Consider the following 15,802-nt stretch of genomic DNA (forward strand, 5'->3'; position numbering starts at 1 on the left):
GAGCCCAAGCATGCTTTCAGTTCCACAGAGTGGGAACAGGCTGTTACTACAGGATCTCCCTCCACAGTGCTGCAAGTCAGAACTGCCTTCCGATTCTGTTGCCACAATCTTGCTCAGGGGGTTTTACTTGAGCCAATTTTGCCCAGGGGCCCAGGGATCAGCAATGCCATGTACACCTAGTAGGTGGAGGCCAGGAATGCTGCCAGATGTCCTACGATGCACAGGACAGCCCTCCTAACATAGAATGATGGCTCCAAAGCATCAGTAGCGTGCAGGCTGGGAAACCCTGCCCTAGTTCAAGCTTTCTTCCCCTCTCTAAGCAATATTGCAATCACTCCCAAGTGGTCTCCAATCCACCCACTCTGAAACACAAGTGTGTACACATGGTCTCCATCATGCAATTGCCCTACTCACTGCTGTCAAATTATTCTTCCTAAAGCCAAGCTTCATTCAGCCAGTTGGAAAATCTTCAACTCCCTGATACTTCAAAACTGGAATCCAGAATCTCTCAACAAGCTGATTCTTCCCTCAGTATTTTACCAGCCTTCTCTCCTGCTACTCTCAACTGTAGAGAACATTCAGCCCTCAGTATTTTACCAGCCTTCTCTCCTGCTACTCTCAACTGTAGAGACCATTCAGCTGGCCAAATGAGACTGTTTGCTATTCTGTGGGGATGCCCTTCACCTGGAGCCACAGACAACCATGTAGATGCTTCTTCCCAATCTGCACCTTCTGAGCTCCTCCCACGTGGGAATGCCGGGAGGCTCAGATCCATCTCCTCTGTACTGAAGTACAGAGCGGCCGTCTACGGCCTCCAGGCTAGACAGCCCTTCAGCTGAAGCACAGTAGTCAAGAATTGTGTTATTCTGCATTCTACCTAGAGTTCACTGACTCAAACTAAAATTAAAAAAAGTCTTTGCCCTGATATGTGTACAGAAATGAGACAAATCCAAGTGACAAAAGAAAAACAAATGCTTATCAAACTACCTATAGCATCAGAGAGCGCTGCTTCTTTAAGACATCAAGTCTTAATGTGACTGCACAGCCTGCAGAGAAGTGCAGGTGAAACCAAGATTAACACAAGGGCACAGAATGGAAAATAGTGAGCAAATGGAAGAAAACCGCACTCAGACATCCAGCAAACCTGGAAGGCGTCCGTGTGGTCTCCACCTTGCATCTACAACTGCATTCAACTGGGCAGAACCCTGTTCACCGAAGGAATAAATGCCTCTTCTTTAAAGTGAGACCTATGATGTGGGGCACTTCTGGAGAACACCAGTGGTTAAAGGAAGAAGACACCGGGATTAGGAAAAGGAGACCTAAATTCCAATCTCAACTTTGCCCCTAGCCAGCCATCACACCGTACCAAGTCACGACAGCACTCCACTTTCTATCCCTCCCAATTCTAACATTCCACCATTTCAGGCAAGACGCTGGGACTGACTGTAGTTTAGACCGGGGGAATGTGTGTGGTGGGCGGAGGGGGCCAGTGGCAGGTCGAGTGGGAATTCCCCGAATGACACTGCATCTTCTGTAACACTACCTCCAAGGACCTGGGGCAGAGGGGACGGTGAAATACCTTCAGCTGCTCCAGAGCTTTGGCAATGACCGGCTGGCTGGACGTCTGCTCCTGGCGGAGAGTCAGGAGTCCTTCGATGGATTGCTGGAAGGCTTTCCTCTGGATCGTAAGGTGGGCAGACTGCATGACAACTAGTAAGAGATTATCCACCTGGAGTAAAACCAAACACAGGTTATAAAGACACACCCATTTACTGCTTTTTCCTCCAGCTCAAGCCCAAGTCAAAAACAATGTCAGCCTCGGGGTTGACCAGGCCAGCAACCACCTGATCAGAGTTTTCACACAAAGGTGCTCCCCTAGACCAACTCAGAGCAGGAACCTCACGCCCAGATCCTCAGCACAAGGGAGGAGAGCCCCATGGCAACCCCGCCTGCAGCTCACTGGCGAGGCAGAGGCAGGTTTCAGGGGCAGGCGCCGCAGAGCGACAGGAGCGGAGCACACCACAGTGAGAAGATTTCACTATCCCAGTCATGACCCCAGAGGTCGGGCTGGAAGAGTGTTCCAACCAGCCCCACACAGTCAGCTTAAACACTCGTTATATCCACACACGACAGGCACCTGAGGATTCAAGTGCTACCGAGCTCAACACATCCAGCCTCTGGTAGCATGGGGTGGGGGAGATCAGTGACTCAAGAGATCCTAGTTCTCTCTCACTCCCATCCCCATCTATGGAACTCACGTTTCTGACATCCAAGCAGCTTGGACCAGATTTCTAGAACTGCTTTCACACTGACATTCTACCAATCTGTCCATCTGCAATGCTCAACATTACACTCTGTCAGAGCACCCAAGTTCTGTTGAGAATACAAGCTATCACTTACAGAATGCTTCATACAGAAACAAAACCCCATACACTCATAATTGCCAGTAATTCTGATGGAATTACACTAAACTTGTCTTTGCAAGATGTAACTATATAAATATTGGAAATAACATTGGAAAAATAAGTATTTGCTGGAAACATAAGCTATTTACAAGTACCCATTCAATGGTAACTGCTATCTTAGTGCAAATAGTTAATCTATGTCCAATCAAACCTGTGAAGTTCCAAAAAGTATTTTCTCGCCATTGACCACACTACAGTCACCGAACGTGCTCTACACAGCTGGACCCTAACAATGCCTGCTGTGCCTGAGCCCACTGCTGCAGCCACTGTCGAGCCATCTCGCTGACGGCCTTCCCCTTTCTCGCTGCTCCGCTACTCTACCAAGCATGACTATGATGCTTGCAGGTGTTTCTTCCCATTTTGAGTCATACCCTATCAGTAAATGAAGGTCCCAAAGCTTTACTCCATCCACCTCATTCATCCATGCTAGTTTATTCAGTGATTTTGACTGCATGAATGTCTTTACAATCTTGAGTTAGTCTTATTACTGAGACAAAACCATGGGAGTTTATTATAAAGCCAAAATCGTAGAATCACCACCATATCCATACACCGTTTTCCCAGTTGCCATCCACTTAATTCCGACTCGTGGTGACCCCGTGCCTGTCAGAGAACTGTGCTCCACGGCGTTTTCTGAGGCTATTTTCAGAAGCGGACAGCCAGGGCTTTCTTCCAAAGCACTGGCGGGTAGACTCAGACCTCCATCCCTTCAGTTAGCAGCCGATGGGTTGACCATCCGCACCATCACTTTACACTGCCATTGTTAGGTGCCAGCTAGGTACCGCCGACTCACAGCGACCCCACATAGAGCAGAACGAAGCACTGCCGGTTCTGGGCCACCTCACCATCCGTGCTGTGCTTGAGCCCACCGCTGCAACCACTGTGTTCATTCATCTCATGGAGGCCCTTCCTCTTTTTCACTGACCCTCTACTCTACCAGTCATGATATACTGTTTGCAGCTGTTTCTCCCATTCTGAGTCATGCTTTACTCCATCCACCTCATTAAGATCAACTTGACTTTGAAGAGGCAGCTTTTCACTATTCATATTTTGAGTGCCTTCCCACATGAGGGACTCATCTTCGGGCACCGTATCAGGCAATGTGTCAGGGCTATTCATAAAGTTTTCCGATAATATAACAGACAGTGTTTTACTGCTTTTATAAGGTTTTCAGTGGCCAATTTTCTTCAGAAGTGGCCAACCCCACGCTTCTTCCCAGTCTGTCTTAGTCTGGAAGCTCTGCAGAAACCTATCCACCATGGGTGACGCTGCTAATATTTGAAACACCAGTGGCATAGCCGCCAGACTCACAGCAAGACTCAAGTAACCACGGTATGACAAACTGATGAGTGGTGGACATATAACACCATATAAGCATAATTTCTATAAATATTATAGGGATACACAGATACACATATTTTAAAGAATTCTATAATTTTATCTTTCATACATATACTGCCAAAAACCCAAAAGACAAACCCACTGCCTAAAATCAAAATACCAAACCCATTGCTATTGATTCCGATTCACAGCGATCCTTTAAGACAGAGTAGAACTGTCCCATAGGGTTTGCAAGGCTGTAAATCTTTTACAAAAGCACACTGCCTCATCTTTCTCCTGAAGAACAGCTCATGGGTTCGAACCGCTGACTTTTTGTTGACCACTGTGAGAGTTGGAGCTTTGTGTCAACATGGCTAGACCAATGGTTTAAGCAACTGTGATGTGGGTTGTTCCAAAGATGGGATCAGATGTGTATGTTTTGAGCAGCCAATCCATTGAAAGGGAGTTTCCCTGCTTCCAGTGTATCTATGCACATCCTAGGAAAAGAGACACTTTTCTGTGGATTGGGATTCTGTTGTGCTGCCTACAACTGTCTGTGAGTGAACAATCCACCATTTAGCCTGGAGATCTTGGATTCGTCATTCATTGGAGTCAACACCCAGTATACTGCCTACCAACCTTGAGCTCCTCAGCCCCTGCAGCTGTGTGAGTCAGGAAAAGCCTTCAGGTTGACGTTTGATCCAAAAACTTTGGACTTGCCAGCTTCTATAAGTGTGTGAGTCATTATGTTAAGATAAATTTCTCTTTCTCTCTTTATATAAGCTTTACTGGTTTTGTTTCTCTGGAGAAAGAAAACCCACTCTAACACATTTGGTACCGGGAGTGGTTCTAGAAAGACAAAATCCTAAGGATGGGCTTCCTAAATTTAATTAATCCAAAAGGCACCGATGACCCTGCCTCCACTAGTAAAGAGGGCCCTGCTAATCCATGGCATGAGGTGGCAACACTAATATGCAAAATAGCACAACCAATAGATCAAGTACTTTTGAGAAGTGAGGCTCTGGGTGATCACATATTTGATACTTTTCTGCAATCAGCATGAGGAGAATAAGGAAGCTGGTTGGTTGGTCCTACTAGACAAAGTGGTTAAAGAGCGAGATGAGCTCAGGGCTGCTGAGTCACGGCTTAAGCGCCTCATAAAAGACCTCAATGTTTCCAGTTATGCTCTGAAAGAAAGCCTTATTTCTTCTAGCAACAGAGCTGATATTGCCAAAAAAACCAAACCCAGAGTCTTATTGAAAGGGTGGCTGAATTACAACACCAATTAAATTACCAACCCAGAATGGTGTCTGAAGTTAAAGCAAAGGCATTGATTGGGAAAAAATGGGATCCTGAAACCTGGAATGGGGACATAGGGGCAGACAGCCAGGAAGATCAAGATATGGAGCCTGTAAATTCTGTTGAATCCCTCCCATCTGAAGGGACTGCTGTAAAACCATTATCCCCTCCTTCCTCAGTTAGATGAGATTAACCCAGCTGTCCCTGCTGGGTCACTGCCTGAGGCAGAGGCCATGGAAGACATTGCCGAATGTTCGCAGGAACTGCCCCGACCACCCATTACGGCTGCTAGACCTATAACTAAAGTTAAGTCCAAGTGAGCCCCAAAAGGTGAAACAGAAAATGTGACTGAGGAGGTGGTACACTACACCTGAAAAGACCTACTTGATTTTGCTAACATATACAGACAGAAAGCTAGAGAATATGTATGGGAATGGCTACTGAGGGTGTGGGATAATGGTGCAAGGAATGTAACATTGGATCAGTCTGAGTTTATTGATTTAGGCCCACTAAGTATGGATTCTTCATTCAATGTTTCAGCTCAAGAGGTTAGGAAAGAATCTAATAGTTTATTTGGTTGGCTTACTGAAGCATGGATTATGCAATGGCCTACCTTGAGTCAAGTTTAAGTACCAGACCTTGGTGTAGTGCAGAAGAATGTATCCAGAAGCTTAGGGAAATTGGCCTGTTAGAATGGATTTATCAGATTAGACCCCAGAGCCAGAAATGGAGAGTCCAGAAGACACTCCTTTCACCCGTACCATGAGGAATAAATTTGTGAAGGGAGCTCCAGCATCCTTGAAGACTGCTATGATCGCTATTTTATGTAAGCCAGATTTGACAGTGGGAACTGCCCTAATTGAACTAAGACACTTAACTACGATGGGGCTGATTGGACCCCGTGGTAGTAGGGGCCAAGTGGCAGCAGTTAATAGGCAAAGCGAGGTGGGCATGGTTACCATCATGGAAAGCAGAGTCGAAACAGTAATCAGAATAGTCTGACTCATGTGGAATTATGGCATTGGCTACTTAATCATGGTGTTTCTGGTAGTGAATACATGGCAAACCTACTAAGTATTTACTTGATCTGTATAGACAGAAGAATTCTAGATCACGTGAACAGCAGCCTAGATTAAACTGCCAGGATACAGAGTCACGGCTGCTCAATTACCAGACTTGAATCAGTTTACAGACCCACAACCTCTTAAATGAAGGGGAGGCTGGGTCCCGTAAAGGAAGAACCCCACTACATTGCCAAAAATTTATAAAGTTAATCTTTCTCCCAGCCTTCCCCAAAGGGATCTGAGGCCTTTTACAAGAGTTACTGTTCATTGGGGAAAAGGAAATAATCAGACTTTTCGAGAATTACTGGACACTGGCTCTGAACTGACACTAATTCCAAGAGACTCAAAGTGTCATTGTGGCCCACCAGTCAGAGTGGGGGCATATGGAGGTTAAGTTATTGATGGAGTCTTAGCTAAGGTGTGTCTGACAGTGGACCCCCGAACCCATCCTGTAGTGATTTCCCCAGTTTCAGAATGAATAATTGGAACAGATATACTGAGCAATTGGCTGAATTCCCACACTGGGTCCCTGACATGTGGAGTAAGGGCTAGTATGGTAGGAAAAGCCAAGTGGAAGCCAGTAGAACTATCTCTACCTACAAAAATAGTAAACCAAAAACAATACCACATTCCTAAAGGGGTTGCAGAGATTAGTGCCACCATCAAGGACTTGAAGGATTCAGGGGTGGTAATTGCCCCCACATCCCCATTTAATTTGCCTATTTGTCCTGTGCAAAAAGCAGATGGATCTTGGAGAATGACAGTAGATTATCGTAAACTTAATCAGGTGGTGACTCCAATTGCAGCTGCTGTTCCTGATGTGGTTCCATTGCTTGAGCAAATTAGTACATCTCCTGGTAGTTGCTTGCAGCTATTGATCTGGCCAATGCCTTTTTCTCGATACCAATTTCAAAAGACCATCAGAAGCAGTTTGCCTTCAGCTGGCAAGGCCAACAGTATACTTTCTCAGTCCTTCCTTAGGGGTATATCAACTCCCAAGCACTATGTCATAATTTAGTCTGTAGGGATCTTGATTGCCTTTCCCTTCCACAAGACAGCACACTGGTCCATTATATTAATGACATCATGTTGATTGGACCTAGTAAGGAAGAAGTATCGATGACTCCAGACTTATTGGTGAGACATATATGTGCTAGAGGTTGGGAAATTAACCCAACAAAAATTCAGGCACCTTCCACCTCAGTGAAATTTCTAGGGGTCCAATGGTGTGGGGCGTGCTGAGATATTCCTACTAAAGTGAAGGATAAGTTATTATATCTGGCTTCCCCCACAACTAAAAAGGAGACACAATGCCTGATGGGCCTCTTTGGATTTTGGAGGCAACATATCCCTCATTTGAGTGTGTTGCTACAGCCTATTTATCAAGTGACTCGGAAAGCTGCTAGTTTTGAGTGGGACACAGAACAGAAGACTCTGCAACAGGTTCAGGCTGCCGTGCAGGCTGCTCTGCCACATAGGCCATTTGATCTGGCTGATCCAATGGTGCTTGAAGTGTCTATAGTAGATAGAGATACTGTTTAGAGTCTTTGGCAGGTCCCTATTGATGAATTGCAATGCAGACCCTTGGGATTTTGGAGCAAAGCCCTTCCATCTTCTGCAGATAAGTGCTCTCCTTCTGAGAAACACCTTCTAGCTTGTTAGTGGGCTTTAGTAGAGACTGAACGCCTAACCATGGGCCACCAAGTCACCATGAAGCCTGAGCTGCCCATCATGAACTGGGTGTTGTCTGACCCACAGAGTCATTAAGTTGGACATGCACAGCAGCACTCCATCATTAAATGGAAGTGGTATATCAGAGATCGGACTCAAGCAGGACCTGAAGGCACAAGAAAGTTGCATGAGGAAGTGGCCCAAATACCTATGGTCTCCACTCGTCACATTACCTTCCCTCTTCCAGTCTGCACCCATGGCCTCATGGGGAGTTCCTTATGATCAGTTGACTGAGGAAGAGAAAACTCATGCCTGGTTTACAGATGGTTCTGCGCAAAATGCAGGCACCACTCAAAAGTGAACAGCAGCAGCACTGCAGCCCCTTTCTGGGACTTCCCTGAAGGACAGTGGTGAAGTGAAATCCTCCCAATGGGCAGAACTTCAAGCCGTACATACGGCTGTTCATTTTGCACGGAATAAGAAATGGCCAGATGTGCGATCATATATGGATTCATGGGCTATGGGCTAATGGCTCGGCTGGATGGTCTGGGAGTTGGAAGAAGCATGATTGGAAAATTGGTGACAAGGATGTATGGGGAAGGGTATGTGGATAGATCTCTCTCAGTGGGCCAAAGGAGTAAAGATATTTGTGTCTCATGTGAATGCCCACCAAAAAGTGCCCTCGGCAGAGGAGGACTTTAACAATCAGGTGGATAGGATGACACGTTCAGTGGAAACCAGTCGTCCTTTTTCCCCAGCTACTCCTGTCATTGCTCAATGGGCTCATGAACAAAGTGGCCATGGTGGCAGAGATGGAGGTTATGCATGGGCTCAGCAACATGGACTCCCACTTACCAAGGCTGATTTGGCTACCATCACTGCTGAGTGCTCAATCTGCCAACAGCAGAGACCAACACTGAATCCGCGATATAGAACCATTTCCCAGGGTGATCAGTCAGCAACCTGATGGCAGGTTGATTACAATGGACCACTTCCATCATGGAAAGGACAGCATTTTGTTCTTACTGGAATAGATACTTACTCTGGATATGGATTCGCCTTCCCTGCACGCAATGCTTCTGCCAAAACTACCATCCATGAACTTACAGAATGCCTTATCCACCATCATGGTATCCCACACATCATTGCTTTGGATCAAGGGACTCACTTCACCACAAATGAAGTGCAGCAATGGGTCTATGCTCATGGAATGCACTGGTCTTACCATGTTCCCCATCATCCTGAAGCAGCTGGCTTAATAGAATGATGGAATGGCCTACTGAAAACACAATTATGGTGCCAGCTAGGTGGCAATACCTTGAAGGGCTGGGGCAATGTTCTCCAAGAGGCTGCATATGCTCTAAACCAGCATCCCATATGCAGTTCTATTTCTCCATTGAAAGGGAGTTTCCCTAGGGGTGTGGCCTGCTTCCAGTATATTTATGGACATCCTGGGAAAAGAGACACTCTTCTGTGGATCGGGATTCTGTTGTGCTGCCTACAACTGTCCATGAGTGAACAATCCACCATTCGGCCTAGAGATCTTGGATTTGTCATTCGTTGGAGTCAACAGCCAATATACTGCTTGCCAACCTGGAGTTCCTTAGCCCCTGCAGCTGTAGCTGCGTGAGTCGGAAAAAGCCTCCAGCTTAATGTATGATCCAAGAACTTGGGACTTGCCAGCTTCTGTAAGTGTGTGAGCCATTTTCCTAAGATAAATTTCTCTTTTTCTCTCTATATAAGCTTTACTGGTTTTGTTTCTCTAGAGAATCCAGTCTAACACAGCAGCTGAATGCTTCAACCACTGTGCCACCAGAGCTCCTGAACTCATTAAACGTAATTCCAGAGATTTTCGTTCTTATTCCCAGACTGATATGCTGCTGTTGTTACTAGTTGCAACTCCTGGCAACCCTGCGTGTGCCAAGCAGAGCTGTGCCTCAGGATTTTCAGGGCTGTCACCTTCCAGAAACAGGTGGCCCGTCTGCGCCCAAGGAGCCCAGGGTGGGTTCTAACTGTCAACCTTCTGGCTCGCAGCAGAGCACTAATCATCCATGCATCCCTGAGTATGTCCAGTTAATATGGACGCTAGCATCTCTTTAAAAATATATACACATATATATACATACACATGTGTGTATGTGAGCGTGTTTGTACACATACATACACACATATGCATATGCCAAAAACCAAACACATTAGTTTGGACTATACATCTTATTGGGAGCTCTGGTAGCATAGTGGCTAAGGCACTTGACTGCTAACCAGAAGGCTGGCGGTTCAAATCCACCAGCCACTCCTCGGAAGGACGGTTGGGCAATCCTACTTCCATAGTGATACTGCCTCGGAAACCCAAGGAGGGGTCGTTATGAGTCAGGGCTGACTCGACGGCACATAACAACAACAACAACATACATCTTATCTCTTCCCTCCATTAGAAAAAAATTCAGGAGTTAGAGTGTCTTACTACATGGTTTTTTAAATATTTAAGTTCAGACTACTATTTTAAACGTTTAACTCTCAGTTAAATACCTTTAGAGATCACAAACTAAAAAATAAACACAAAAAAACATGATGTTTGTTTCTTTGATTAAATCTCTTCACTGTAAGTAACAAAAAAAAAGAACAAAAAATGGCAGTGCATTTACAGAAGAAACATCTCAAACTAGTAAGGCAGAGAATGTTACTACAGACCATGTATTGCAATTTCATAGACATTCTGAGATTTTAATGAAAATAATAAAAGCTCGATTTGATAAGAAAAATTTAAGGTAATAATCTGAACTGCTGGCCAGGATACAAACCACAATATTTACATAGGAAGCTGTTTGCCGCAGGAAATGCAGTGAAGGCCTAGAAAGGACTTATTTTTTCAAACAGTAATACAATTACAGCAGTAACATACATGGGGCAGCCATACTGGTGGTATATTACCCACTACCAAAGACAGCATTTCCAGAAACGTTTTAACGATGTGGGAACATGTTAGGATTTACTGAAAGCATTTTACAAGGTGAACTCAAAGCTGTACGCACCCAGCCTGACCCGTGTTTATCTTGGTGTACATATGTGTACGTATGCTGAGCCTGACCTCAGGACATGTATGACAACATGCACCATGGTTACGTTGGGGGAAGGATCATGGTAACATTCCTTCTATTGTCCTAATCTCCACAACGCTCCTGTAGTTCAGTAAGGGAAAACAAATGTTTATTTGGGGAAAAAAAAAATCCAGCTTGCTCCATGGGGCAAACAGGTCCCACAATAATTGACTTTCTTTTTGGCCTGGTCTCATATCAAAACACTAGGCAAGAGGTGGGACCAAATAGCTCAGAGCTTAAAAAGCTTAGCTCCTCTCTGCATTTAACATTCCATAAGCATGCCTACATTTCGTCTTCCTAACATTTATTTTTTTCATTCGCAAATGCCTAACTGTTAAGATCTGCACACACAGTGTCAGAAGACAGCAGCTGGGGCGGTGATGATTCCAGCCTTCTGGCCTGTGGGAGGCAGGGCAAGGGCAGGAGGAGTGGCTAGGGAGGAGAAAGAGCTTCTACAAGGAACAGAAAGACAAGGTACTGGCGGGGAGGAGCAAGACGGTCTCATCAAAGGCATTAAGTCCGATCTCTCTCTGCCTGCTCCACGTACCTCAGAGGGGAAACAGGCAGTTCACTGACAAGGCTACAGTGGACACAGGCAGTGCTGGTGGTATGAGCCAGGGCAGTGGTGGTGAAGGGGAGGAAAGGGGCTGTTTCAGAATCTCCTCGGAAGGGATGGCTATCAAAACCTGCTACACGCACAAAAGAAGAGGCGTTGAACCTATAAGGTGAGTTTAACAGGTTAAGAACTTGTGCTAGGTGCCACCGAGTCAGCCCTGACTCACAGCACTACACACGGCAGAACAGAACACTGCCTGGTCCTGCGCCCTCCTACTCCATCCTATGACAATGAGAAGGACCGGAAAGGCAGCCGAAGAGTCCACACAGGTGGAAGAGTGTGTGCAAAGCTCTGGGATTGTGAGGGCACAACATCTCTGCCACATGTAGAACTGCAGACAGTGCATTGTTCCTGGAGCAGTGTGTGTATGTGTGCATGTAAATGCATGTGCATGTGTGTACATACACATGTGTGCACGTGTGGACCTGAGCGGTGCATGAGGGGTACACAGTGTATGGAGGAGTGTATGCAGGAGGAAGAGAGGGACCAGATGAGGGCCAGGTGTGAAATATTAAGAAATTGAGCCTTTACTCATTTTACTCTTAAAGTGATGGAGAGCCATTTCAGCATTTTCAGTAGATCTGTGATGTGATTAGGTGTACGTATTATCATGATTATCTGGCAGTATGAAATCGCACACACGCACACGCATGCACGCACACATCAATAAAGCACTGGAGGGAAGGCGGTGAGACCTGAAGCCAGAGTAAGTCAGAGGCTGCAGTGGCCCAGGGAAGGGAGGGCGGTGCTCCGATCACAGAGTGACTGAGATGCAGGGGGGCCACTGATCTGAAATGCTGAGGGCTTGGCAGGGCTAGTGTTCAGCCACAAGAGGGAGCCTGACTTTACAATAACCTTTACATTTCTGCTTTAAACTCCAGGTGGATGGAGAGCCACGAGGGAGGCAGGGACAGCCGGGAGCCATGGAGATGCAGGCTCCCTTCTGGGCAGGCAAGTGAACATTCCCTGTTCTGCCCTCGGGCTGAATGCAGACAGAACAAGGTCACGGGATCCTGTCCATTAGGTGGCTTTACTGCAACAATGAAAACCAAAACCTACCCACACAGAGTCCTGGAGGAGTGGCAAAGGGAAGGCAGTTTCCTTCGGATGATGGGCACACAGACCTAATTACGTAACTAAATTAAGAAAATGCATAAATAAAATGGATGTTTTATTTCCAATAGTCCAGCAGTATAACTTTAAATACTCAAGCAACTTTACAGAATTATTTTAGCACAAGTCATGCAGCAAAATTAGCTATTAAGACATCAAGGTGCATTTTTGGCAACTATATACTTGAGCCTTCTATTGCCGTTAAACCAATCACTCATGAGCTACTAGAAATTCCTAATACCCTTCAAGGAGGGCGTGGGTCCTGGAGCAAGCCGTACCTGCATGTTTCTCAGTGTATCCACAGTCTCCACCTGAGGCACGACTTTGACAGGCTGCTCTTCCCATGTGCCCCAGCCATCGTCTGCCTCCTGGTCCCGGTCACTGTGCTTGGTCAGTAGCAGAAAGGCATCAATCAGCACGTCCTCTGAGTCTTTGGAACAGTCCTTTCCTGCGGCCGCATTGAGCAACTGCAAAATAACGCTCTTCTCCTTGGCGAGGATGTCAGGGGCAAACACCTGCAAGCTTTCTAGCCCAGGAATTTGTACCTGGAAAGGAAATAAGCCAAACTTTCAAATGAAGAAACACCGTGCACTTTAGAAATACACATGATTAAACAAAACAAGCTATATTTTGGGAGTTTCAGATTTCAACACACATGTCAACTAGGGTTCTGCTTAGTTGGGGGCCACGAAACACACTATGCTTTCTTGCAGGCTCTGTTGAAAAGCTATGAAATTCCATAGGCTTACTTCACACAAAATGGTTTCTGGCTGACAATTAATTAAAAACGGAGCATTACCCTTCAAAGCTGTCACTGCATCCCAAGGATATGCATTACTGGACCAAATGCCACATTTATAGCAAGAAAACAAAAGATGGGGGTCAGGTGAATTTTAATAAACAATTACAAATTCAATTTTTTCAAAAAAAAAAAAAAGGTTAAAGAAAAAGCTTACAAATGCTCTGTTATAATTCAAGGTTGACGTTACACAGTGACAAACTTTCCTCTTTTTTTTTTTCAACATCAAGGTTATATGAAGAAACAAGGACAGTATGTCAACAAATATCAGTCTCAAAGCAAGGTCCACAGGACTTGCCGTCACACAGGACTTGCCATTTAGTATAATGTTACCTGGAGCAGTGTGACAGTGATGTGGTTTCATCATCTCAAAGCCTACAAAATCTTTCTACTCAGTAAGGACTTCAAACAAGGAGGACACAGCAACCAATTCAGCTTACACACTGAATGCAGTCAATTTCCCCTTACTAGCCTTTCTCTCTCCCTTTTTCTTAAATAAACTGTCTCAATCACTGGAAACAATGACTCTTTTTCTTAAGGTATAGTACTGTGTTAGTTCCATTGTAGAAAACAGTCTCATGACTATTTTCACAAACCATGGATCTGAGCAACAAACACTATTCAAAGAATGTCTGGAGGTTCCATATACCATGTTATTTTAACATACTATTCTTTTCAAGTTTTTTTAATACTCAGTGCAAACTTGATGGAATACTGATTTTAACTTAGGGAAAGAAAAAAGTATTTCTCTTCTACCTCCCTCAGCAAAAGATGACATCTTAATGAACCAGCTAAAAAGAACGTTAGGCAAAAGAGAAAATGCCAATACATTCCATGAGATGGATGCTAAGCTTCCTACTTAGAAGAGAAATCTGACCTTTCTCCAACAATAATTGTAGGAAATGGAGAAAAGGGACAAGAGACAGAAGAGTGGGAAAGACTGCAGAGCTGGAGCCAGCCCTACCCTTTCCAATTTTCTTCTTCCTCACCTCATGCAAGTGTATCGCTGGAAGAAGAGAAAACTCAAAGATGTGGAACAAATCTTTAAAGTACTGAGAAATGATGAAGAATCAACCTAGAAATCAATACCAGTACACACATCCATCAAATGGGAAGGGGAAATAAAGATGCTGTTGCACAAAAAGCTGAGAACTCTCTGCCAACGGAAACATACTACAAACGATTTTACAGGAAGTCCTCAGACAAAAGGAGAAAAGATAACACAAGGAAACTTGGATTTATAAAGAAAGGAATAAAAAGCATCAGAAGTGGTAGATACGTGGTGAATTTTTTTTCTTTTCATTGTTAAAGCTATTAAAAAAGAAGTGCTTAAAGCCAAAATAATAAAATCGATCATGGACTGAGAATTAACACTGTTAAGAATGTCGGTGGTCTTCACGCTCACTGTTAGATACAACACAATCACAATCAAATCTCAGGAGACCTCTTTGAAGAAATGGAAAAGCTAATGGTGATGTTTAAACAGCAACACAAAGGTCCTATAATAGCCAAAACCATCTTGAAAATTAACACAGTTGGAGGACTGTCATTACCAGATGCCAAGCTTCACGACAGGTGACAGTACTGAGCTCCAGGTAATGGTATGGAGAGTCATATCCTGAGGGGAAATGGAAACTTACTTTGGAATGCATCAAACATTAAGATGGACAGATGTGTGATAAAGCCAAGACTAATAAAACCTTCACAGAATCTACGTTGTTGCCACACCAGTGTTCATGAGCGTCTTCCAAGTTTCCTTGAAATCATTATACTAAAAGGTAAGGTAAAATGGTGGACAAGTAACAGATGAATCTCAAAACCATTACTTTTTGCAAAAAAGGAAGAGAGGTTAGTAGCTGCCAGTGAGTCAATTCCCACTCAGAGTGACCCACTGTACAACAGAACAGGGACGCTGCCAGTCCTGCGTCATCCTCACGATGGCCAGCGTGCTGTATCACAGCGGGGAGGCCGCTGTGCTAATGCTCCTCACCAAGGGGCTCCGTCACCATCACCGGCCCTCTACCTCACCACACATGACGGCCTCCTTCAGTGATTCATCTCTCCTGACGGGGTGTCTCCAAAGCAAGTAAGAAGGACAATGTGCCCCTGTGATCATAAGGCTTTCCATACGCTAATTTCCAGTAGCTTGCTAGGCCTTTCCTCCTACTTTGTCTTACTCTGGAAACTCCACTGAAATTTGTCCACTGTGGGGGTATTTGAAGTACTGGTGGCAAAGCTTCTGGTGTTATAGCATCTTACAAGCTACCACAGTAGGACAAACTGTCAAACAGGTAGTGGTGACAAAAAGAAGGCAAGCTACACAGACATTCTGCAACAAAGAAATGAGAAACCAACTG

At 45.0% G+C, this 15,802-nt stretch overlaps 1 protein-coding gene across 1 annotated transcript in view; it reads right to left on the reverse strand.

Annotated features, from left to right (window-relative positions):
• Positions 1–15,802, reverse strand: part of MAP3K4 (mitogen-activated protein kinase kinase kinase 4) — a 109,339-nt gene that overhangs the window by 36,120 nt on the left and 57,417 nt on the right. Inside the window, exons 10-11 of the mRNA XM_042781574.1 lie at positions 12,925–13,191; positions 1,580–1,729 (exon numbers count right to left, since the gene is read on the reverse strand). Of these exons, the coding sequence (XP_042637508.1) occupies positions 1,580–1,729; positions 12,925–13,191 (417 nt within the window). The remainder of the gene's footprint in view (positions 1–1,579; positions 1,730–12,924; positions 13,192–15,802) is intronic.

This window comes from Orycteropus afer, unplaced genomic scaffold (assembly GCF_000298275.1).
Source record: "Orycteropus afer afer isolate SDZICR_OR568_19922 unplaced genomic scaffold, OryAfe1.0 scaffold00135, whole genome shotgun sequence".
NCBI classification, from domain to species: domain Eukaryota; kingdom Metazoa; phylum Chordata; class Mammalia; order Tubulidentata; family Orycteropodidae; genus Orycteropus; species Orycteropus afer.